This window comes from Alternaria metachromatica (genome assembly GCF_023757995.1).
Source record: "Alternaria metachromatica strain BMP 0045 chromosome Unknown scaffold_16, whole genome shotgun sequence".
In the NCBI taxonomy this organism is placed as follows: domain Eukaryota; kingdom Fungi; phylum Ascomycota; class Dothideomycetes; order Pleosporales; family Pleosporaceae; genus Alternaria; species Alternaria metachromatica.
The window spans coordinates 728,314-753,135 of NW_026055507.1; the positions used below are offsets into that span (position 1 = coordinate 728,314).

Below are 24,822 nucleotides of genomic sequence, written 5' to 3' on the forward strand. Positions count from 1 at the left end.
CGCCTACATACACGCCATTACGCGTAGGTATGCATCTTGTGTTCTGGTTCAGAGGTTACATTGCTACGTATACTCTCCTTCAGTCAAGGACAATATACCGCGTATGAAGCAAAAGCGACCTCGAAAACGCCTTCACAAGGACGCTGGTCACTTTGTCGACTCCCACATCCCTGATATTGTTAGTTCCATCAACGTGCGTGAGATTGTAGCCGTCAGCATAAACTATGGGTTCCTTGCAACATGGGGTTTCTAGTGGTCGCGCGAAATCTCCACGTGCATGCTTCGCTCAGGGCTATATGGGTAGACTATGTGCTATCTGGTAGTATCGTTCAGGACTGACGGCATAAGTTATTAGATATTCTGTGGGATTGGACAGCCCTTATGCGATCGTCAATCTCCGTGTCATGATGCTTCCCAGCGAGCTAGTTTGGAAGGAGGTCGTCGCTCATCGTGACGGTCCTCAAATCACCGTCGGACGTTACTGGTGCACCCATCCAGCAGTGTCGTGAAGTCGCGATCTTGGGAAGTCTCCACGCGAAGATCAACGCTAATCTCGAAACGCCCATTAGCGGCTTGGTCGCTTACTACGTCACAGCCTTGACCTCCCACGTGTCACCCCACCTCCAGCTTATCAATCACTCCAACCAGCCGGACCGACTATCTTCGGGGCATCGACTACCACCATGTCCACATCAAAGCCATTTCCAGCGCTAAATGGCGGCTGCGTTTGCAACACGATCCGCTATAGGCTCCTTACAGCCCCACTCTACTGCTATGCCTGCCACTGCATGGACTGCCAAAAGCAGACCGGCAGCGCCTTCTACCTCAGCCTGAACATCGAACTCTACAACATCCAAATCCTATCTCCTACGAAGCCTCTGTTTCTCAGTCGAGAGATCAAACCAGGCCTTGTCGACCGCTATGCCGAGTGTCCGCGATGCCACGTTCAGCTTTGGGCTAGCAATCACCTCGGCGATGCGGTTGCGGAACTGAGAGTTGGTACGCTCGACTTTCCTTCGCTTATGGAACCTGATATACACATTCACGTGGAGAGTAAGCTGGACTGGGTGACTTTGCCGGAAGGCGCGAAGACGGCGCAAAGAAGCCATGATTACAAGAAGTCGTGGCCCAAGAGCAGTCTGAAGAGGCTAGAAATTTGCCTAAAGAGAGCGGAAGAAGTGAAAAGAAGGAGGGCTGCTGCGATGAAGGAGAGTGCCCATGGAACGAGTGAAGACGAGGTGACTAAAGATGGGGTCGTGGCTGTGGAGGGAAGTGGGGAGGGTGACAAGACGCCAACCGCGGGTGATGTGGGGGGCGACGAAGATGACGAGGCTGAGGAGCAGAGGTTCAGAGAGACTGAGAAGGCGTTGCTTGAGCGGCTGGAGCGGTTGAGCTTGAAACTGCAGAATGAGGAAGGAACGAAAAAGGTGGTAGAGACGTGCCTTGAGGACGCGAACAAGACCTCATAACACGGTGCATTGAGTACATCATGCGCGGTTTACTTTGTTAGGCGGTTTCACAAGTGTAGCACATATGTACAGTACTTACGCCAATGCGCCCTTTCTCCGCCCCTGTAGTGCTTGCCTCAGTCGAGAAGCACGTGCGCTTACGTCATAGTCACACCGTGTGCGAGCCCTGTAAATCGTCGCACGCCTATAAACACTTAAAGCGTTCCCGAAATTTGACAATAACAGAGGTTGACCAGGAGATTTTCGTGCAGCTAAGGGTGTTTTCTGGCTTGGTAGTAGAGACAAAGTTCCGTGGTCACTTAAGATGAGTTGCACGATAGGAAGGAATGTTGCGTCCCAGATACGAGACCGGGCGACGACAACAGGTCCTAACCATAGCGAACTGTAGGTCACAGGTAAATATTACAACTACGTCGAGCCAGAGACCCTACAACCTCAAGGCTATAGAATAATGTGCCTAATACATAGCCATTCGTCTTACTTCTCTATCCTCACGACTTCCGCTGTAGGCCGCAGAGACAGGGAAAATAGAATTTATTAAGCACATAGGATAAGAGCGCTTCATTAACTAACTCCTACGTTGTGTCGTAAAATCGGTAAGTAAAGGAATGTAGAGGCCAACATCTATAATCCGCACGGCCTTAAATGAAGAAAGAGCACGCCTTTAACTCCGACTAGGGCACGGCCTTGCTCCGCGATATATACCCAACGACCCCTCCCCCGATTCATCAGCCATTCCTCAACGCCTGTCGCAACCTACCCCAACACCAGATCGAGAAAATGCAGCACTCCACCGTACTGCTCCTCTTCTTATTCGGCCTCCTAGCGTCCCTAGGCCAGGTATGCAGTGCCCAAAATAGGGGTATTGAGATCACCCCCATATTCAAGGGCGTGGCATGGGATGCCAAGAAAGAGCACGTCGTGCGTCAAGCGCTTGCAGATGCGGTGCGTAAATCCCCAGTATCAATTACATGTGAGCTATTGACTAATCCTGCAACCCCAATTCTAGGTACTCCTCGCCAATGCGGCTTTTGACGACAGCGATAATCTCCTTTCGAAAACTGGCAGCAACAACAAAGTCATAAACTTCGAGTCTGAAGCCGCAATCGAATATTGGGGTCCGCCCAGCAAGACCCTTGGACTTAGACAGCGCATTTACGATACCTACTATCGCGCCACTCAGAAGTCAAGGGGAAGTGGATGGGTTGATTGGTGGAACGGGCGATACATCGAAATGTACCGCGATGAAAAAGGGGCCCAATGTAAGGGAGTTGATACTGCATACTGGTGGCCTCCAACACAGGGCGATAGTAGCAGAAAATACGACGCCATCATTTGGTGTGACCCATTCTTCACCGTCCTCGATGATCACACAACGGTAGAGAAGCGGATACTGGCGGATACGACTGGCAAGTTTAAGCTCAATACAAGGAATATGCGAAGCACAGGTAGGTTATCTCTGGAAATTCTTCCCATATTACACACGCTGACTTTCGAATGTAGCAACCACCGCTCTCCATCAACTGCTGCATATCGGGCTCTCGAATGTGGAGATCTGCCAAGGCGGATGTGAGTGTGCTGCGTAAAATCATCAGATTCTAGGTGAGACTGACATGATCCAGGCCGCGACTCCACGCAAATGATCGGCGATACCACGCCCATCCCGTCGTATAAGACCGGTCTTGCGAAGCTTCTAGCGGCGAGGGACGTCCAAAGCGCTGCACAAAACAACGATAACTACGTTTATTTCGCTGTCGCACGGTACATGCAAAAGAAGTTTGGGGTATACCCACCCTATCCACGCATGTGGAGTGTGAGTAGAACGAAAAAAGAGAATTGGGCGATTGAAGACATGGAACCGGGAGCCCCTGGCCGCATTTATTTGGTGCTTGACTGGAAAGAAGATTCTCATTACGACCGCTTTAGCGAAAAGACAGTCTCGGATGCGCCTTACATGATGTCAATCTACCCAGAATGGTACCCGCCCATCAGCTGGCCGGTGGACGGATCGGCAATCCCGTCTGCAGTGGGCAAACTCGCCTTCTCCCACCCCAACATAGACGACGTTGTATGCCAGACGACCACCGAGTCCGCAAACTACAGCGATTGTGTATCCGCCTTTGCAACGCTAGAAGGTCTCGGCCAAAATGCGGTGAAGGCCCACATCGGCGATAGGTGGTGGGCGAGCGTGGCCTCGACATGTGCGGTTCAAGTCCACTATAAGGGCGACTGGTCGAAGTGTGAGGCTACGCTCTCGGATATCTGGGCCCACGCCAAAGATGTTTTCGAGGGGTGCCGTGGCGCCGGAACGATGGGTGGTTACGTTCCGTTTGGTGTGCCGAATTGTCCTGCGACGATCGATATCGTGTCTAGTAGTCAGTGGAGCAACCCAAATCAGGTTTAGACGGTCATAGAGCGGGTCGAAGGTACTGGCAGGACGGTCATGGCGTCGGGATAACCGATGGTCATATACATAGTCGCGAATGTAGGAACGGATTGTCGCAGAGAAGATGTTGATGGTACGCGTGTGGTTCCTGGAAGATGAGGAAGGTGGCTGCCCGACGTCATAGGGGCTCGCGCTTTCCAAATGCTTGGCGCTAGCGCCGCAACGCCAACGGCTGGGCAGGGCCGACCTCATCAACACTCGCGTCATCCTTCTGACTTGCGCCTACACGCCGTCCCTGCTCACGCCCATTCTCGATCTTCCCACCAGAATGACTGTAGTATGCCTCTCACTGTTGCGCTCGATGACGCGCGCCTCGATCGAATAACGCGCGCTTGCCAGTACAGCCATGACCGGTACGTCTGACGAAGGCGGGCCCGTGTCATGATCAAGCCGTGCGAACCTGTCGCGTCCAAGCAGGAATGCTACAATCATTGACTCATTATCGCGCGCGGTATAAGCCCTGGACACGTATCTGCGCGACGCGCTGAAGCTGCAGCTGGACCGGCCACTACAATTCACACGGCGAGATTATCTGCTTTCTGATCACCTACACGACCCTAGGCCGGCGAGAGCCTTTGACGATGGCGACCAGACTCCTCGATTTAGATGTCATGTTGCGATAGGCAGTCCTCTCTGGCGATTACGAGGACACTAGGCCGACTCAAATCTTGTTGTGAATCACGAGTGTTACTGATGATTTTAGTTCCCAGTCATTCATATTCGCGGTCACACTTCGTACTATGAATTACGACGTATGCTTCTATCACTGATGCTAATAGCTCTGCTTCTTCCTACCATAGTTCCTTGCCATCGTGGAATCACTTACAAACGGCGATAAGCAGCATCTTCACTCTCGAAACCAGCTACAACGTTGCAAAGTCGCTAACAGCTATTGGATATACATACAGACATGAACAGCGGAACACCGATGCCAGCACCCCACGCAGATCTCGCGCATCCTCCTTGGGCAAACTTTCTGCGGTGGAGCATGATTCGGCCAAAAGAGAACCCAGAGGCTCCGAGTACTCGCCAGCCAGCCGAATTTCATGAGGCAGTGCGTGGAAGCAGACCATATCTACGTTCTACTCATAAACATACCCCGCTACAGGATCCGTCGGGTTCAATCAGACTTGTTACAATATTACCTAGTTGGTCAAACGAGATCACGATCAGATTTGACGAACACGTCTTGAGACCTCGAGCCCAGGATGATCACTTCGTGCAGAGTTTGGCCAAGATCAGGAAGAATCTGCCTGAGGGCTGGGAAGCGTTCCAGACTGTAAGTTGACAGCCATAGGGTTTAATGTACTAGCCAGAAATATCAGCTAGGGCTCAAGCATAAGCTCTCACATCCCTCTCTCAACGTCAACGCTTTGGCATTGCTTGTAGTCATGTACAGTGGTCTTGAGAGCTAACAACATGATACTCAGATAAATACCCACGAGACATTCTTTCGCCATATTCTGAGTGGCAAAACTTCTTACCAACTGCCTAACGCAGCTGAAAGCAGTTTCAAGCCTTCGAACCAAGATGTGCGTGATCTGCCGTTCCAATACGACGTTGTGTCATACGTGGTAAGTGTCGTCTTTCCGTCACCGAAATCTTCGTTGCACTTAAGCTAACTTCCTCGTCACCCTCGTAGCATACCAGATTTGAAGAAACTGTACCCATCTTCTTCGTATGTGCCGACCAGATCTCGCCGCTTCTCGTCAATACAACTGTATACACTCTCCTGCAAAAATGTCGGGATTTTGAAAATGAGAAACATGTATGGATGGACGCTCTTTGTCTTGAGCGAAGCAATGAGGAGGAAATGAATCAGCACATTCATCGAGTGCGAGACATCTATGATCAATCATACAGGACAACGATATGGTTAGGGGAAGGAGATATCAGGGCCGAACGTGCTATGGATGAACTCAAGGAACTTGGACAACAACTCTTGCTCGAAGCCGAGACTGGACTGTTGTCGAGCGCGCCGAATGCGCCGGCCAACGGATGGCACGATCCCGAGTTCGAACTGCCGTACTCGCGGAAAACATGGAGCGATATCGAGTTTCTTCTAACGCGTCGATGGTTCCGCAACATTTCGGTGGTGCGGGACTATCCTGCTCAGACCCGCGTTGAGTATGGGAACAAGAATATGCCCCTGCATCTCTTGATTAACGCCATCTACTGCTTATACTCAAAAAAACGAGACTTGTCTGATCTACAAAAGGAGCTAGAGCAAGCTATAGGAGCAGTAGTTCGTCTGCCAGTGCTGTCCTATCCCAGGCTACTTCACCGCGCATCTACGTTCAAGCGGTGTACGGACCCTAGGGACAAGATCTACGGCACAGTTAGCGTCGCCCCTCGGAAACTCGCAGCCAGCATAAGCTTAGATTATGACGACTCGAATACGGAAGGCAATGTATATGCCAGTGCAATGCTCGCGCATGCTAAGATCACCCAGCGTTTCGAACTCTTCCACAATTGCTTCTTTGCGGAAGACATCATGTCTGATGATCCGTCGTGGGTTCCAAACTTCTGGTCCGAGATGCCCGGCGAAACGTACATTCCTGCTCAATTTGCAGCCTTTAGCTCGCGGGCTCATTTCACGGTGATCAATAGAGAGAAGACCCCGCCGAACGTTAACCCGAAATCGGATATCCTTCGAGTACTTGGACTGCGGTTTGCGGAAGTAAGCCGAATAAGCACTCCTTTGCCAGCCTGGACCTATAGATGGGGCGCGATCCGTCGCGTCAGGGAGTGGCAGCCTGACGATATAGACAGGGTCTACAGTCCTACGAACGAGCCGATGAGAAAGGCGTATGCCCTCACGCTCAACTGCAACATCACAAAAGAGCGTGAACCGGACTGGATGCTCACCTCGACGACTGCTTGGGTTGATCAGGATTTCGGTGAGCAAGCACTCTTTGGCCGCTACTCAGCAACGTCGTCGACGTCCGAGATCAGGAGCGATGTCTCGGACGCAGTTCAATGCTGTGGTGATCGTCTTTTCTTCCGCACCAACGAAGGTTATATTGGCCTTGGACCATCCAATACTCAAGCCGGCGATATCATCGCAGTATCCCTCGGTTGCTCTACACCCCTAGCTTTGCGACCGAGCTCCCGCGGCCCTGATCACTACACTGTTATTGGCGAATGCTTCATTTACGGAATACAAGATGGCAATTTACTTCTCGGCCCATTACCTCAGCCATGGACGGGCATAGCAGCCTGGGCTGCAGGCGATCGTCGTATCCTGAGCTTCTTGAACACTGAGACTCAAGGAGTCAGCGCCGAAGACCTGAGGTTATGTGATGATGATCTTGACGGGTGGGAGAGAACAACCAAGTTGTTAGATGGCGATGATCTGATAAACTATGACTTCTTTCGGAACAAGGAAACGGGTGAGCTCATCAACTATGACCCGCGGCTTGAACCGGAGAAGCTGGAGAAGAAGGGTGTGAAGCTGGAGTGGTTTTCGTTGGTATGAGTCCAACGCCAGGACCGTTGCCCTAGCTGGCGAGGCGGTAAACAAGTCACTAATACTTTCACATTCATGCTGTCAAGTCGCTAATAATTTTAAGCTGAGCGATTCCAACGACAACATCAAGCTGCTACCACCGAATTGTATGAGTGCTTGCTGATGATCATAGTATGTCTAGGCGTCATACAGCAAACTTGCGCTTCTGCGCCAATCCTTCCAATGCACCGTCTATTTGGAACAGCGGTGGAACTCACTTACCAAGACCGAAGGCGCCGGTTCCCCCATACTTATCCTTATATACCTATATACTGTTGCTTGCAACACCAGATCGATGGATACAATTACGTGAAGGCATGAAATGCTTCTGGTGGTCTAGTCACGTTACCCAAAACAGCCAGGTGAAGGTGAAGGCCAGGGTGACTTCGACCTTGTTGTGGCAGACACTAGCGGGGACGCTAGGGTGTATATAAGCACTCACCTCAACACCGGACTGCTCTCCATCCTCTTCCAACACTCACGTCGCAGAGCACTCAGCACAACATGGAGCCCGTCATCGAACCCCCACACCGCTATGCTTTCAGCTTCGCTCTCATCGGTGTCGAGGCACCAGCTCTGCAGGATCATACACTACTTCGCGTACAGAATTGGAGCTCGAGCGCAGCAATTGTGGGTCGACGGGTTGACAGAACAGCAGAATCATCATCAGAAGAGACAACGATGGCGGACAACGACCAGAAAGATATAGGTCTTTGGGTCGGGGTTCGACCAGCCAGGGCCGATGTGCTGCGCCAACAAGCTGCCAAGCCTGTTGGTAACGACACCGAGGCACAGGCAGCTCTCGCCATAGTCAAGAACATCACGATCAAAAAGGGTTCATCGGTAGAATCAGTCATGCGCCTCAATGACCTTCCAATCTGGCCGCTGAAGGATGGCATGACACGGGTGGTAGTCCGGCACAACTCTAGGCAAGCAGACCGTCTGCTGTTCTACGAGCTGATCAACCGCGACCCGTTGACCAATGTAAGTTTACTCCGCTTCAATACAGGCTGTAATAGACGGTCTAAACGATTCGATCGCTTACTCTCATCAGCTATGTGAAGCACACCCCATCGAGGCTCAGGACTGCTTCTTCTTCCGTCGGTACCGAGTCGACGAGTTGTCCACATGGGTTGACCGTCGAGACAAATGGACTCAGGTGATCAAGGAATATCTCGCAGAACACTTCAACACGCCTCCCAAGAACGAAGGCTTCCGCCCTGCAAGGTCACATGCGCGTGTTGAGTTCCCGCTCGAGATCAGCCAGAGCATCGACTTGCAATCGATGGCCAACCAGTACGCCGCGACGGGCGCTCCTTGGCTGTTGGACGCGATGGAGCGAGCGGTTTTGAGGTCAGAAGACGACTTCAAGGATGCAGAGATACCTCAACTTATCGCCATCTACCGTCTCATAGATCTGCACCACGAGTTCGAAGACGGCGACGCGAAAGAGGCTCACCGCTGGCTCACGGTACGTTTCAACCGTAATGCACGGTGTAAACATTGCTAACACTCACAGGACATGTTTCCTGGCCTAATGAAGACCGGCACATTGACACCCGAGAACGTCTCCAAATACGCAGCATACCTCCGCGACACCGAGACCCGCGTCACTTACGGCGACATCCGCACAGGCTTGGGGGCGTACCTCTGTCTGCTAGATGACAAGACGTTTGCTACAGCAGCCACCAATTCTGCGATCGCCAAAGAGATTGCGCTGATGCGCCTTTTTATGCATGAGGAAGTCCAGGGACCGCCTCCAAAGTGCACCAAAGTGAACACCAACCTAGAGCACTGGCTCAGCGACCACGTCAGAATGATGCAACGCATCGTGGACGCGCATGCCGACTCTCTCACCGGTATTGTCGACTACCACGGCACAGCCGCATGCCCCGATAACCTAGATGACCTCTGGATGAACGCCGGAAACTCGCCTGATACCGACGGAGCGAAATTCTTCGCCTTGCAGGCCAGCCGGTTCTTCGCCAAGGAGATTATCGCAAAGTACGATGTCACGACCAAGAACATCGAGAAATACATACAGATGTGCAAGCAAGCGCTTAAGGACCTTGCTGCTGGGGGCGACGAACCTGCTGAGAAAGAGGAATGAGATGAGGAGACGGGCTGAGATGAATGGTCAGTGAGTGGCGGACGGGGAGTAAGGGTTGACTTTGGAGCAACGGCAGTATTGAAGGCTCTATTCAGCTCTATTTCGAGGGCGATCAGCTAGTGATAGCTGAAGCATTCATCTAGTCATGCAATGATTATGAAGATCAAATTTGAGGCACCTCTACCCTTTCCTTGTGTTTGCACCGTGTAAATTCTCTATGCTCTGCCAATGTGTCTTCCTCGCAACGCGAATGTGTATTAGTGTCGTAGAATCACTCACAAACGACAACAAGCAGCATCTTCACTCTCAAAACTACTTACATCGTTGTAAGGTCGCTAACAGCTAGTTGACATATATACGAACATCATGAACGATGGAAAGGGCTCTTGTTAGAAGACGTCCTTGTTCTGGGTATCCTTTGGATGGTTGAACATCCGATTTACACTAGGGAACCTTGTGCACCGGCACGATACACTACTCTTGAGCTCTCTGCTTTATTGTAATCGACGAAGATCCATGCCTTACGCTGCTTACAGTAACGACAACGTCTCCAGACCTACTGCCGGAACGTATCACAGCTAAGGCTCGCCCTCGCCATGTTCTATGAACATTGCCGTTGAAGGAATCCAGATTCTTATAGTACGCAGACCCAAGCGCTGCCAGAGTGGCATCTCCATGTACCTCGACGGTAAGGGTATCGTCGTCGTTCATCTCGATGTTTCCCTCCTGATCAGCGAGTTGAAGTTCCAGGTACGCTAGGTCTTGTCTGTCTGCGACAAGTTCACCGGACTTCTCGTTGACAATCCTAACTGAAGCAACGTCAGCGGAGCGGAGCGTGGAGCGCGAACGCTCCTGTCCGCCAGAGTATGCAACAGCAAGAAGTTCGCCAGGCTCGTAAGCTGTCGAAAATCTAGCGGTGTATCTGTTGGCTTGGTTGCTACTTGCGCGCCCAAGCGAGCGGCCATTCAGGAAAAGTTCTGTTTCCTCTTCCTGAGTGATGACCTCAATGTAAGCCTTCTGGCCCTCACAACCCTTCCAGCCCCAGCCCTCGATCGCATCGGAATCTCGCCAGGGCGTCGCCTTGTAATACAAGTTAGAGACGTCCAATGGACGTACCGCAATTACGGGTTGAGACAGGAGTTTCCAGCACGCTTGGGCTACGAAAGCCGAAGCATTGGGCACGCCAGTGATGTCTAAAGCGCCGCAACCCCCTACTAGATGTGGCCAAGGCTTGTACAATTTTATAGGGGTAAACCTGCTTGCCTCATAGTCGTGCACACCAATGCCTACCTCGCCAAGGTAGTCCCATCCAGTCCACATGAAGTCTCCTATCAGGTTCGGAATCTTTTCAACGTTGGACCAGTTCCTAGGAAGATCAGGTGGACAGGTTTCGGTACCGAGCATCATCCTTGAAGGGTGTAATTTGGCATCTGATTGGTACCGGATATCTCCATAATTGTAGCCCGCAACATCCATGTACGAATAGAGTCTGCTGGTCACAACATTGGTGTGATTGAACTTTGGGATGTACCGCATGAATGAGAGGAACAGGCTGGCGATGATGTTGAAGAAATCGCTAGAGACCAAATCTCCCAGACCGCCTTTATTATCTGCAGGAGGAGTATTTGGATCCCCCGGCGGGACTTTCGAAAACATCATCACGGCCAGCGTAAGGTTAACCGCGATAGTGTTAGGGCGGGATGGATCCAGCTTGTGCGTGAGGTCCAGGAGCTTCTTCGCGATCGTGTGTCCGTAGGCGGTTTTTGGCTCAGTGATCTCGTTACCCAAGGAGTACATAACAACTGAAGGGTGGTTACGAGCTCGTTCCACAAGAGAAGCGACTTCGTACTCCCAGCGTTCGTTGAAGGTGTTGGAATCGTCATATTTAGACTTTGCCTGGTACCAGTAGTCGGCAAACTCATCCATGACGTACATGCCTACCTCATCACATGCTTGTAGAAGGACTTCTGAGCATGGATGGTGCGACATACGAATAGCGTTGAAGCCATTCTTCTTCATGATCGACACGCGCCGCAGTTCCGCAGCTTTGAACGATGCTGCGCCGAGGATACCGTTGTCTGCGTGTATGCAACCACCACGCAACTTCACAGTCTGGCCATTGACCAGGAATCCATGACCAGGCTTCAACTGCAGAGTGCGCAGACCGTACTTGAACTTATAGAGATCGCCGTTGATGACGACAGTGCAGTCGTAGAGATTCGGAGTCTCAGCGGACCATAGATCTGGGTTCGATAACTCGAAGTTTTGTCTCAGCTCAGACGTTGTCGTTTTTGTTGTCCACTGGATCGCGTTCCTTCCTCCTCTCGAAAGCTCGAAAGATACTTCAACGTCATCCTTCTTTTCGTTGTTGAGTAAGACCTCGAATGTGAGAAGAGCAACTCCACTGGCGGAGAGCGTTGCCAGCCTGATCCCGTCCTTGCAAAGCAGATTGTGGTTTCGAACCATGAGATGAACGCTGCGATGAATTCCGGCTCCAGTGTACCAGCGCGCGTTAGGTTGTTCACTGTTGTCGGCATGTACTTCGATGGTGTTCCTCTCGCCGAGCTTCAGGTAAGAGTCTACGCGAACCTCAAACTTGGTCCAGCCCGCCAGACAACCGCCGACTTCTGTGCCGTTCACCAGCACGCGACTGTGCCGGTAAACACCATCAAAACTCAAAGCGACCACTTTGGACTCCAGAGTAGTAGGCGCTTGCCATGTTTTGCGATACTTGTACGTTCCGCCAAGATAAAATCCGCCATGAGTTCCAGCGAGGGCGTCCTCTCGCCGCCCTTCTACCTGCATAGCATCGTGAGGAAGGTGTACTTTGCTCCAGCCAGTTTGTCCAGAGCGTTGGAACTCCCAATCTTCGTTGAAAAGTGTCGCTACTTCGGCCATGTTTTTGCATCTACTGTGCACTGGAAGTTGAACCAAGGGCATGAAATTTGAAGGTAGGGGCTTAACTTTCTAACACGGGATCAGCAAAGTTCTTGTAGCGTCGAGCGTACCAAAAACGTACACGGCCCTCCTCGGGGCAATAGTCTGCGTCTTGGAAGATGCTTGCGCACAGGTACGTATATCCACCAATGATTTGGTGTTACATAGAAGTTTCCAGCCTTGTAGCCCTGATATTATTGTGCAGAGAATCCATTAGCGCTTACGTCGAAATTCGGATGCACAGAGGCCGGGTCCGGACGCCTTCTGTAGCTTCGGATGCACAAGGTCCCGAGTCCGGACGCCTTCGCGACTCACAAGCTACCCAGCGCGTGCGCCTATCATGCACTTAGTTAACAAATCGAAGCAAGCGCCTATCGTGTCGCGGCTTTTATGCCGACTCTTAGCAGCTAGCAAAAAATTGTCATATCGCGTAGGCCCAGGCGAAGGAAGGAACCAGATTGCAGCCATTGTGGTGACGCAGAAGCGCCTGCGTATTACAGCACTAATGACGGCTCAACATCGATACTCATGAGGCTGCAGATGTCGTTGTGGTGGAGAAGCCGTGGTGTTGAACACCGCGATGACGCGCCGCAATTGCTTGGCGTCGGACCGCCGATTGGCCACCATCTCTCAGGTACACACCACACCATTCGACCGCCATTAACACTTCAACGCAATCATCTCGGCAGCCAGCGACTGTACGACAAGTGCGGCCATCTATATTGCAAGCTCATCGTCGTGAGTACGTAGTGATGCTATCATCACCGACGTACGCAGCGCGCGTCATCACAGCATCTGGCAGCGCGTGTCGTAGTGCCTCACGTAACGCGACCGCGTCATAGAATCTCTTGCTAATCTCAAGTCAACTAACGTCAGCTCGCAGCCTCTTGGTGAAACGTCAGTCACTGGTTGGGAAGGGTTCGGGAACGTCTCAATCCATGAAGAGTCGCCTGCTCTACGGCTCACCGAACGGCGCCTTTCCATTGTCGTCTCATCCCGATTCTACATGCCAACGGTGCCTCCCCAGATCATCGTGTCCGGCCTACAACGCGAAGCGGAAGTCGGGATGATCATCGCCCAGCGCCTTCGTACTCTGGTCAAGGACCTCCGGCATCTGCAACCTCGCCTCGTCGCGCTTCTTGTTCTCCCTCTTACAACCAAAGAACGTCACCGTCGCAGCTACAACACCGATACAAGCCAGACCGAGACCGGTACTGAACCCTGTGCGAAACACGGGCGCCTCTTTGAACTGCACATTTAGGGGTACGAAGTCAGTATATGTCTCACATGCACTTCGTACAGTCAGAACTTACCAGGAAGACATTCGAGCTAATGAAAGCACCTGCAGTACCGAAGTTGATGATCGCAGCAATAGCCACGGCACGCTTGTACCCAGAACCGCAGTTCATCGAGACCCAGATAATCGAGATCGGCATCGCGAGATAGCATCCACTGGCAATAAAAAACATGCCGCAATACCGCACGGCCGGGTTGGACGGGTGCACAATCTCCACGATGAGACCTGTCGCGAGAACTGCCCAACCTAGGACGTAAAACAGATACCGGCGCTGTAGCCACTCGCTCATGTACGCGAAGATAACGGAGAAGGCGGCGCCGACAAGATACACAGGGATTGTGTGGACCTGCGCTTGCGTGGCGGTGTAGCCGAGGCCCTTGAGGATGGTAGGTTGGAAGTTGGCGAGAGAGTTTGCATTCTCAGTAACGCCGATGTTCATCAGAACGCTGGTCATGATCAGTTCAGTTATGCGCAAGAAGATGCATGCTACTCACCCAGTCCAGATCTTCCAGTCCTTGAGAAAGTGTAGCGCCTTCTTGAACGATATCTCATCGTCGGCTACATGGCCGCCATCAGCCTGGATGCGTGCAAGCATCAGCGCCTTCTCGTCGGGAGACAGAAACTTGCAGTGCTCGGGAAACGGCGGGACAATGGGCCAGCATGCTATGCTGACAAAGATAGTCACACAGCCCTCGATGATGAAGATCCTACCTCACGTCAGCAGGTATCCGTCGCAAGACTCCAGAGTTGACTCACCATCTCCACGCTCCATATCCGGCAGTTCCATCCATTCTAGCAATGAGTGAGGAAACGAACCCGTTGATCGCACCCGCAACGATACCTGCAGTGCAGAAAAAGACGTAGCGGGTTAAATATTCACGCTTCGAGTAGTATGCGCCGATCAAGTATGCCGCTCCCGAGATGTAGGCCGACTCGGCGATGCCTTCCAGCAGACGGCAGACAACGAGCTCCTCCCATCGCTTCACGAGTCCGCATCCGATCACGGTGATGCCCCAGCAGAACATCATCACGCAAAGACTCTTGGGCCCATACTTCTTGAAAGCGATCTGCAACGGGATGCCAGCGACGAGGTAACCCAGGTTAAAAACCCATACGGCGATGTTGAACCTCTGGCCGATGAGGTTCAGCTCCGTCTCCATGCCCTGGATCTTTGCATTCCCTATGTTGGCTCTTGGGGGCGAGTTAGCAAGGCATCGCAACGATCAAAGGTCTTTCAACTAGACTTACCGGTCGATGAAGTTGACCAAGTAAAGTATCCACAGCACTGGCAAGATTCGAAAGTCGAGCTTCCGGATGAGTTGCCTCTCCGCAGCGCGATCGAAGCCATGCTCGCTTGTTGACCCTGCTGGGGAAACCGATGAGTTGTCGACGTGAACTCCCTTCTCGACGATACTGGCGTCCGTCATGTCGACGGAGTGTGAAGAAGAACGAAGGAGGGGCGGTGCTACTGCTGCGAAACTGTACGAAGGAAATTATCAGCAACAGCTCTCGCTATGCAATGCGGGCAAGGACAAGGTATGCTGCAGGATATACGAGAGCTTACAAAAATTACGCCCGGTGAACATATACTTGCTCACGGAATGTACCCGCCGTTGCTTTGAGCATTGACTACCGGCAAGCACCCAAACTGTACAACATCGCCGCGCTTCGAGAATCCTCAGAGCTGGGCGAGGCTGCCGACGTGGTGTGACATTGCGGGCTGCTGTTGAGGACAATCGACCGACCTATCATCAACCTTCACCGCATTCAGTCCAAGGTCGATGAGTGATTGGCCAGGAGTTCGGGCAAGCCATGTGAAGGAGCGGCACGATGGATGCTTCGAATCACGATGGATGGCGCTAGTCGTGCGGGATTACAACCTGGTATCGAGACCCTGCAACCCCTCAGCCTGCGCGGGCTGGGTACCCACCTTGGCTATCGTGAACCTATCGAAATATAGTACTATCGGCAGATGGGCTTTATGCAGAGCTAGCGCGGCGGCAGACTCTTGAACACCCTAAGCGACCCGGCTCGGAACAAGGCTTCAGATTCCTCGCGAGGCGCACTAGGTGCGGCGCGGCGGCGCCTTCGGTCGCGGCGCTCCTCCCCGCCGCCACGGCCCGCAAAATGAAAGCTCGAACACGACTCAGACCATGATTAGGTCTTGGATTTTCCACCTTTGACCATTATCGCGGGTCGCTCGCCGAAGAAATTGCAGCTCCGAGAATTCAGCCTGCGCCAACGTCAGGATGTAGAGGAAGAGCGGGATTGTGCGCGCCCGTAGGCACATCTGCGACAGCGACACCCGCCACCAAGCTATCGCACAACCAACGTCATCATGGGAGCCTCAGAAGTAGTCCACGCACACTTGTTCTCTTGCCGTGATGGGACGAATGGACGGATACTCTTATGAACACGATACCGCCAAGAGTCAGCCAAGGTCTATCCTGCCGCCTCTTCGAATGGCTTACTTGTTCGAGACAGCGGGACGGGGCTTTCCACATGCGAGCCTCGTGCGCTTTGCATCGCAAACTGAGCCGCATTTCTACCCAAACAATCTCCGACACTTCTCGTCGCTCCCAGGATTCATTCCTGCTTTCAAGCTGTTACGTGAGACGAGTAATGCAAAGGTCACTATGCACCGTTCACTAACACATGTCCCGTCGCAATGTGACTAAATCACCTTGGAAGCGGCCTGAGGATTCGTGAAATAAGATGAGCACACGCAAACTGGTATGCTCGAATAATGGGAAGGATGAACCGCCCAAGGCGTCGGATCCATGAGCTGAGTGCATTTCCTTCCAACGCACGACGGAGTCTACTATAAGGATGCTCGCACAAGTTTTGGCTTGACTCATGCCTCTCGCATGCTCTACCTACTGGCATTACCTTTCTGTGTCACATGATCACCGACGATGATCTTCATCGCGTATCCAGAAGAGCAACGAGATTTGCAGTGGGTGACTGTAACGCTGACCGTCATCTCGACGCTCTTGTTGACGTGGCGCATATCCAGCACAATCACTAGCAGAGGATGGCTGGGTCTCGAGGATGCTTTTGTCATAATGGCAAATGTAGGTCTTTGCTCACGCTTCAAACACGGAGGTACTGACACTTTTAAGATCTGGCTTGTTCTTCTTGCGGCATTCATCTACAAATCGACAACCTATGGATTTGGCATGCATGTTGCGGATGTCCAGAGAACTGGTGGTAGTGTCACAGAAGCGCTAAAAGTAAGAATAATGTCTTACCAAATATTCGCGTGTCGAACTAACATTTCCGTTGCAGTTCTTCTGGTTGACACAGTCCCTATATACGCTCACCAACGGTTTCAACAAGATGGCCTTCTTGGCGTTATACTACCGCTTGTTTCCCATGAAGCGCTTCCGACAAGCATGCTTGGTACTGGGGGCCATATCTGTCGGCTGGACCATCTCCTTCGTCTTCGTGTGCATTTTCCAATGCACACCGGTACCTCGCGTATACAACAGGAAGTTGGAAGGGACATGCATCAACTTCATCTGGCATCGGTATGTCGCACTATGGCCGAGATGTTCCTACGCTGACTGTTGGAGTAGCTGGTCGAATGCAATCCTGAACATCCTGACGGATCTCGCGATCTTTCTGCTTCCCATGCCGATCATATTGAAGCTGAACATGTCGATCGGCTCGCGCATCGGACTCGTCGCTCTCTTCTCAATAGGATTCTTCATCTGCCTAACCACTGCGCTGCGCATGGCGGCGTTGCCATTGAGTCTCAAGGCTACGGAACCTACTTGGGAGTCTGCACCAACGAACCTGTGGTCTTTCATCGAAGCAGCTACCGGGGTGATATGTGCCTGCTTGCTCAGCCTGCGCAAGAGTATCGGCGCATTATGGCCAAAGAAATGGAGGAGCAACAAAGGAAACAGCGGTGCCTATCAGCAGTACGGGATCAGCGGATCAGGCGGCCTCGGGCTGGGAGTGTCGCGACCGCGCAATGGGACTGGAGCTCGCAACTCGTATGCAATGAGCGGGTTGCGCAGCGGAGCGAAATGCAGGATGGAATCGCTCGGCGACATTAGTCCAAGTGAGAGTCAAGAGCGGATCATGGAAGGCTCAAAGACAGTAGCGCAGGTCACCACAAGTCGACCGCGCAGTAGTCGCAGTGTGAGTGAGGATCTGGGGTCGCCGGGCATCAGAGTGACCACCGATGTCCAGGTCGTTAGGGAATGACGGCCCAAACCCACACGGCGATGCAACCAACCTACGGGCGTCAACACACATATTATCAGATGCAACTGTACTATATTGTACTCGGAGCCGGGATATGCCCCAATCAAACGCTGATTCTCAACCTTTGCTGAAACGCTCGCGACGTCGCCACTAATCGAAGCCAGAGCACTGTGAGCTGCAGTTAGCCAGCGAATCTATGCCCAATACGGTGGGGATGCAGTGGCATGTTCTTGCAAGCTCTGCCGTGCCGCCTCTCGAAAAGACGATTCTTACAGTAAGCGCCAGCCCCACATCTGGTGGGCCAGCTCGCCATCCCGCAGACATGTGCCAGGGTGGCTCGAAGGCCGCCTAAGTGGCCGCAGGGTACTTATGAAGCATGCAATAGCGGCTCACAGGTCGATATCCACGCAGTATTACTGCTTGCAAGGGCTTCGCACTTGATCGACGACACATACATCTAACAACTCTATCACGATGACCGAGCACCGCTCATTAAGCCTCGCGATCGTTGGCGGCGGCATCGCTGGCCTCACGTTGACTATCGCAATCCTCACTAAATGTGCACGCATCAGTGTCGCCCTCTACGAGTCCGCCGAAGCCTTTGGCGAGATAGGCGCAGGTGTCGGCTTCTCCCCGGTTATGGTCCGCACAATGGCCCTCATCGATCCACGCATCGCGGAAGCATTCGTTAAATGTAGCAAAGGCAACACGGTTACCGACCCACCGAACTGGTTCCACGTGCGCGTGGGAGATCAGAGAAAGAAGAATGTCAAACTGGGGGAAGAAATCTTTGTCATACCAGGGAGGAAGGGACCGGGAGGGGGCGTGCATAGGGCTCACTTTCTTGACGAGCTGGTCAAACTGGTACCAGAAGGAGTGGCGCAGTTCAAGAAGAGGGTACTTGAGATTACCGAAGCAGACGACGGCTCCGGCGATGCGATCTTGCACTTTGCCGACGGGTCTACTGCGCAGCACAGTGCGGTGCTTGGGTGCGACGGGATCAAAAGTCGCGTGCGATCTATCGTGCTGGGTGATTCGGATGCAGCGAAGGCGGTCTTCTCAGGAAAGTACGCCTATCGGGGACTATTGCCCATGTCGGAGGCGGTTGAGATCTTGGACAATGAGACACCAAGAACGCCGCAGATGTATATGGGCTACCATGGGCACGTCCTTACGTTCCCCATCGCTAATGGAACGTTGTTCAATGGTTTAACAACTCCGCTCATTCGTCGATTCAGCTAACAACTTACAGTTGTCGCCTTCTCTTCGCGACCCACATGGGAAGATCAGAATTGGGTCGTCCCAACATCCCGCGAAGACATGCTCGAGGACTATAAGGACTGGATTCCTGCCGTGCGCAAGATCATGGAGAACGTCCGGAAGCCCGACATCTGGGCGCTATTCAACCACCCACCTGCATCAATCTACTACAGCGCTAAGCCACTCATCTGCCTAGTGGGCGACGCCGCTCATGCATCGACACCGCACCAAGGCGCAGGTGCAGGAATGTGTATTGAAGATGTGTACGTCCTGAGCGAGCTGTTGTCGCAGTGTCATGCAAAGACTACCCTCGAGACGGTATTCCACGCATACGACGCTGTTAGAAGGCCGCGCAGCCAGAAGCTGGTCAAGACCAGCAAGGAAGCCGGTATGTTGTGGGAATTCGAAGGAGAAGGCGTCGGCGACGATTTGGAGGCGCTGCGGATTAATGCGCAGACCAGGATGGCGTGGATTTGGGATCACGAGATATCGAATGACCTGAAGGAAGCAAGGCGGATTATGCAAGAGGGCTTGCCGAATACTCCGTAGCCCGAGATGCTGAGATCACCAAGTCACGACAATGTTCGACACCTACCTACCAAGAACGACAGGAGTCAATGATCCAGAAGTCTACAACGCGTTGAGATCAAACGAACCGTCTATTTTGGTACTAACGCGGCCGGCAGCGCGCCTCTTCGATGTCTCCTTTTGCGTGGGATGCGGAGGTGTCGCAATACCCGAAGACATGCATCTTCGCAGCCACACCGTCCAGGCTCCAGCACGTTTCGCTTCATGTTCCGTTTTCCAAATGGTCTGGTCCAACGGTAGCCGGTTATCGCTTTGCGACCAGAAACGGATGTCGTTCCAGGAAGCCGCTGGGATCGACTGTGCCGCACAGCCTCGCTACCACACTACTTTATAACTTACCCCACGCTCGACAGAAGACGATGCATGAAATCACAGGCGCGCGGCCTCGCTCCTACGCGACAAAGAACCTGGTATGCTACGCTGCGCCTAGCGTTCGCCCAGTGAGGGACGGAGAGGTTGCAGCCTGGCCAGCTACTTCGTCTCAGGGGCGTCGAACACAGCCATGGCCGTCCAGGTTCAGCACACTCAAGCGGAGGTGTGCGGGTGTCATGGGAGGCGCTGCGAGGGCCAACGAAGACTGCGCTGATGAGTATAACTAGACTTGGGCGACGCCATCCAGCGTTAGAACTCCAGATCATCACGACTTTACATTCGATACTCATTGCGCAATTCGTCCCTGATACTCCAAAAATACATACCCTTTCAAGCATGCCTCTTGATGTGACCAACCTCGGAACCGTCGCTGGCCGCCGATGGGACCCAGAGGCGGTGCTCAAGCTTTCCCTCGACAGCCGCTGCGTTGGATGGGCGCCCTCACGTGGTCGCAAGTGCCGCATGCCTATACGTCAAGACAACGCACACCGGGTCGAAATGTTGGTGGTTGATTTGGCGAACCAAAGTCCAGACCCTGAGCGACTCCGGCCAAAACTTCAGCGCCTTGCTGAGCATGGCTTGTGTGTTCGTTTCCATCAATACCAAGTCGACAAGATGCTAGACCGTTGGATGAAGCGGATGTGGGAGGCGTTCCCTAGGCGTGACCGAGTAGAGGAACGGATCGACGCGACGTCGGAGCGGGTGAGGCAGCGGCCTGGGTCTGAGATAGGTAAGTCTTCTACTGCCCACCATACAGCGCAGCCGTCTAAGAATGCCTCAGTCGTCGCAACATCGGAGGCAGAGCTTGCTGCACGTGCCGAGGTCGCTGCGCTACAAGAATCGCTTCGTGATGCTGAGCGCCGCATTGAGGAGCTTACGGTTCGTCGAGCTGCCATCGAAAGCATGGCGCAGTTGGAATCTCGTCTTTCTCGTATAACGACATCGAACGATCCGCCTTTGTCGTCTTCGCCGCCGGATATCCTCTCGAATCTGCGCATCCGAAGGAGCTTTGCACCTATTCGCCCTGTTCTCACCGCAGCGCCGGGTCGAGTGAGAAGCCCAACGACTGCGGGCGCGCGACCGCCGTCTAGCGACTCGTCAAGCGATTCGTCCCGCGAGGCACCAAGCCCAATGTTGCCGCACCCACCCTATATGATGCGGAGGCTAGCAAGACATGCGCGAAGACCCACAGCGGCCGGCAGAGAACCTTTGTCCAGTGCGTCGTCCAGCGGATCTTCCAGCGAGGTACCAGGTCAAGCGTTCAGCGATACATCCGGCGAGGCCTCGAGCGTGACTGTGCCACAGGTATCACCGGGCTTCACGACCTCAACACCTCGTTGTGCTCGTTCGCATGCCCGCCGTCTGCCCTTCGACGATGAATGCCCCATATGTCAAGAAGGCGACCTTCTCTCCCAGTACGATCGGTCGGAGGTTGTGTGGTGTGAGTCCACCTGCGGAAGGACTCTCCATAAAACATGCTTCGAGGATTGGCGTAGGCAGTGCTACTTCGACCACCGGGACTTCACGTGTCCTGTGTGTCGCGGTGACTGGGAAGAGCGTTCATGCGAAGCGTGTGACCTGATGCAGGTGCGCAGGCAAAAGATCGAAGGGGATTGCGCTATCTGTTGCCATGCGATGAAGAGAGACGCGCCGGAGGGCAGGGAAGACCTCGTGTGGTGTAAAAGCTCGTGCGGGCAGAACGTCCACCGAGAGTGCTTCAATAGCTGGAAGGAGCATTGCGATGCTGTTAGAGGAAAAGTCGCGACTTGCGTGCATTGCAGGACGTCGTGGCGTGAGGAGTGTGATGGCTAGGGAGCAAGGGATGTGCGAGCGCGGAGTTTCGGCCTTGCCTTCGGAATGGCCTTCCGATCGGAGCAAGCACCTCGCATCTCCACCTGATGGGCCTACCTCGCGCCTGCCCCAACCGTGTATTTAAGAGCTCGAATCAAAGCAAACGTCTCACTTAGGCAGTCATCACCCTCGAAATATGACCATGTACATGTCCATGAAGGGAAGCCGTGCCCACGTACTAACTGCGCTGTCATCTCATGCGGGCCAAGTCCCGCGAAGCTAGGCAACAGCCGCCTGCTTCATCCTACGCTCGTCGAGACATCATCGACTGACCACATCAATCCAGGAAACGATTGAGCACCCCGGAGTCTACATCAACGTCACGTCAAACACTTTTGCATCTTCTCATGTCAATTTAGTCTGCAATGGCACTCTGTAACATATGCAAGGCCCTGCCTATTCGCAGCATGCTCAAACTTGCCCGGGGCGACATCGACGTCGATGACCATTTCCAGTGGTTCCCATTACCCAAATCCTACTACGAAAAAGAACCATTCGCCAAATGGCACAATAGCCTGTCCGATCTGCAGAAAAGTGCAGGCCGATTGTGCACATTCTGCCATTCCGTCTTCAGCCGCCTGAGTAACAGCTACCATTATCATACAAATTGCAAAGACCTCGACGAAAGACTATGGCTGCAGGCGCGCTTAGAATCGGGCCGCTCGGCTGGATTTAGCGTGTACATGGGCGAAAAGATGCCAACTGTACGTCTCAGCGGCAGGTTCTGGTACATGTCAACACCAGATAGTGCCGTCGCAGACTGCTTCAGGGAGCACGAGATCATTTCTGACTCGCTACATCCCTACGTGCTTCAGAAAACATCAGCATGGGTCAGCCAGTGCGACAACCACCATGCGAGCTGCCGACAATCGACGCAAGAAGCGACCTTGCTACCCACACGCCTTCTGGACCTCGGCTCACTGCCTATAGGCGCAGACTTCGAAGGCATCCGCGGTGATCCACGGTTTCTACTCGAGAACACATCGCTGAAGCTAGTAGAACTCCCCCCAGCCAGCACAGGCCGGTACATCGCCTTGAGCTATTGTTGGGGAAAAGGCCTGCCTATCACGACCACATCGAAGAACTTGGAAAAGCATAAAGAGAACGATGGAATAAAGTATATGAAGCTACCCTCAACCCTCCAAGATGCCGTCTTCCTCACCAGGTATCTGGGACTTCGATACCTCTGGGCAGACTGCCTCTGCATCATACAAGACGACAAAGCGGACTGGGAGAAAGAAGCATCTCGAATGGCTGATGTGTACTCCAACGCGTACCTCACAATCGCGGCTACGCGTGCCAGCCACTGTGGCGAGGGCTTCCTGCAACCGCGCAAAGCCAAAGACCGACACGTCGTTACTTTTACGGACGCAGAAGGGTCATTCGACCTGTTCGTTTATTATGACGATCTGACTATGTCCCCTGGCTCGATGGAGTCTGTCATCGACCAGTCGATCAAGATGCGAAGAGTAAGCTTCAATTCCCCCAAGAGACCAGTAAAGATTGGACACCCGGGCGCCTGCACCGACGCTAGGTCATCTACATTGCATGTTGTCATGTTGATGTAGCCTCCAGGCCTCCTCCTTTTGTGTCACATCATCTGAAGCTAACGCTGCTTAGGAAGAGCCTCTCTTGAGCCGAGTGTGGGTTCTCCAGGAACGTGTCCTGGCACGCCGCACGATACACTTCGCGAGCTACCAGATGCAATGGGAGTGCTCAGAGCAAGTCGTTACCGAGGATGGATACATCGAAGACTATAATGCCTGTGAGCAGATCTCGTTGGAACGGATCGCGCAGGGTCTCAAGAGTGTGAAAGAAACACCACTGATACAACATACCCAGCAATCGAAGGATGTAGAGGCTTTCTGGGCTTTCAACCCCGCATGGCGCGTGTGGTCGCGGTTGATCGAGGAGTACACATCCCGCAATATGACCTTCCAAACGGATAAACTACCCGCACTCTCTGGTGTCATCTCGGCGCTACAGAAGCTCACTGGCGATGTCTGCCACGCCGGTATCTGGAAAAGCTGGTTCCTTCAAGGCTTACTCTGGCGCCTGCAGATACCCAGCTGGGATGAGTACGTCTTCTTTCCCAAGACGCCACAGAGACCCGACGTCTGGAGAGCTCCGACATGGTCCTTTGCGTCTGTTGAAGGCGTTGTAATCTATAATGCGCTTGACAATGACCCTGGTCGGGAAACTTGCGCAGAACTGATTGAATGCGACGTCTGCCCTACGGGGGTCAATCCGCTCGGAGAGCTCACTAAGGGATATGCGAAGATCAAAGCACCGGTCGCCGCAGTGTTCGATGTATCGCCCAAGGTAGAAGAGACTGGGAGAGGATGTAAAGTCTGCATGACGAATGGCAGAGTTGCGCAGGGCCCTGTGTGGTTCGACGTTGAAGTGCACAACTCTTGCCAAGTGCTTATGATCACGCCTCACACGGGCATTGCTATTGTACCAGTCAATGTGGCTGAAGGAACGTACAAACGAGTCGGAGTGGTCACGGTGTTCAGGTTTGACGAATCCACAAGCGAAGCTTCCAGTTGGGACGCCACGGCCTTCATGAGCCGCGACACGTCGATTTCGGCGTCACACTATTCAAGTCCGGAGATCATCACCCTACTATAAGGCTCGGGGGCCGAGAAGTTTAGTCTGTATATGAAAAGGAAATTAGAGGTCGTTGGTATGTTGCAGGAGTAGCTCCTTTTTGGTGAGTTCACTCAAGTCGACATATTGAACAGTAGTGCGACTCACGATCACTGGGCT

The 24,822-nt window shown here is 53.0% G+C and overlaps 6 protein-coding genes across 6 annotated transcripts; 5 read left to right on the forward strand and 1 right to left on the reverse strand.

Annotated features, from left to right (window-relative positions):
* Positions 1 to 921: 921 nt before the first annotated feature.
* On the forward strand, positions 922 to 1,469 carry J4E83_007012 (uncharacterized protein; the record flags this gene model as incomplete). The annotated part of the gene is made up of 2 exons (XM_049333919.1): positions 922 to 930; positions 951 to 1,469. 2 exons carry the CDS (start codon positions 922 to 924, stop codon positions 1,467 to 1,469), a joined length of 528 nt encoding a protein of 175 aa, XP_049187175.1.
* A 4,355-nt stretch (positions 1,470 to 5,824) lies between these two features.
* Positions 5,825 to 7,393, forward strand: J4E83_007013 (uncharacterized protein; the record flags this gene model as incomplete). Its single annotated transcript, XM_049333920.1, has 1 exon — positions 5,825 to 7,393. The coding sequence occupies one exon, from the start codon at positions 5,825 to 5,827 to the stop codon at positions 7,391 to 7,393; it is 1,569 nt and encodes a 522-aa protein (XP_049187176.1).
* A 1,517-nt stretch (positions 7,394 to 8,910) lies between these two features.
* J4E83_007014 (uncharacterized protein) lies at positions 8,911 to 9,533 on the forward strand (the record flags this gene model as incomplete). The annotated part of the gene is made up of 2 exons (XM_049333921.1): positions 8,911 to 8,919; positions 8,943 to 9,533. 2 exons carry the CDS (start codon positions 8,911 to 8,913, stop codon positions 9,531 to 9,533), a joined length of 600 nt encoding a protein of 199 aa, XP_049187177.1.
* A 474-nt stretch (positions 9,534 to 10,007) lies between these two features.
* Positions 10,008 to 12,431, reverse strand: J4E83_007015 (uncharacterized protein; the record flags this gene model as incomplete). Its single annotated transcript, XM_049333922.1, has 1 exon — positions 10,008 to 12,431. One exon carries the CDS (start codon positions 12,429 to 12,431, stop codon positions 10,008 to 10,010), a length of 2,424 nt encoding a protein of 807 aa, XP_049187178.1.
* A 6,740-nt stretch (positions 12,432 to 19,171) lies between these two features.
* Positions 19,172 to 19,791, forward strand: J4E83_007016 (uncharacterized protein; the record flags this gene model as incomplete). The annotated part of the gene is made up of 2 exons (XM_049333923.1): positions 19,172 to 19,178; positions 19,235 to 19,791. The coding sequence occupies 2 exons, from the start codon at positions 19,172 to 19,174 to the stop codon at positions 19,789 to 19,791; spliced, it is 564 nt and encodes a 187-aa protein (XP_049187179.1).
* Positions 19,792 to 22,460: 2,669 nt separating this feature from the next.
* On the forward strand, positions 22,461 to 24,684 carry J4E83_007017 (uncharacterized protein; the record flags this gene model as incomplete). The annotated part of the gene is made up of 2 exons (XM_049333924.1): positions 22,461 to 23,522; positions 23,674 to 24,684. 2 exons carry the CDS (start codon positions 22,461 to 22,463, stop codon positions 24,682 to 24,684), a joined length of 2,073 nt encoding a protein of 690 aa, XP_049187180.1.
* Positions 24,685 to 24,822: the final 138 nt, after the last annotated feature.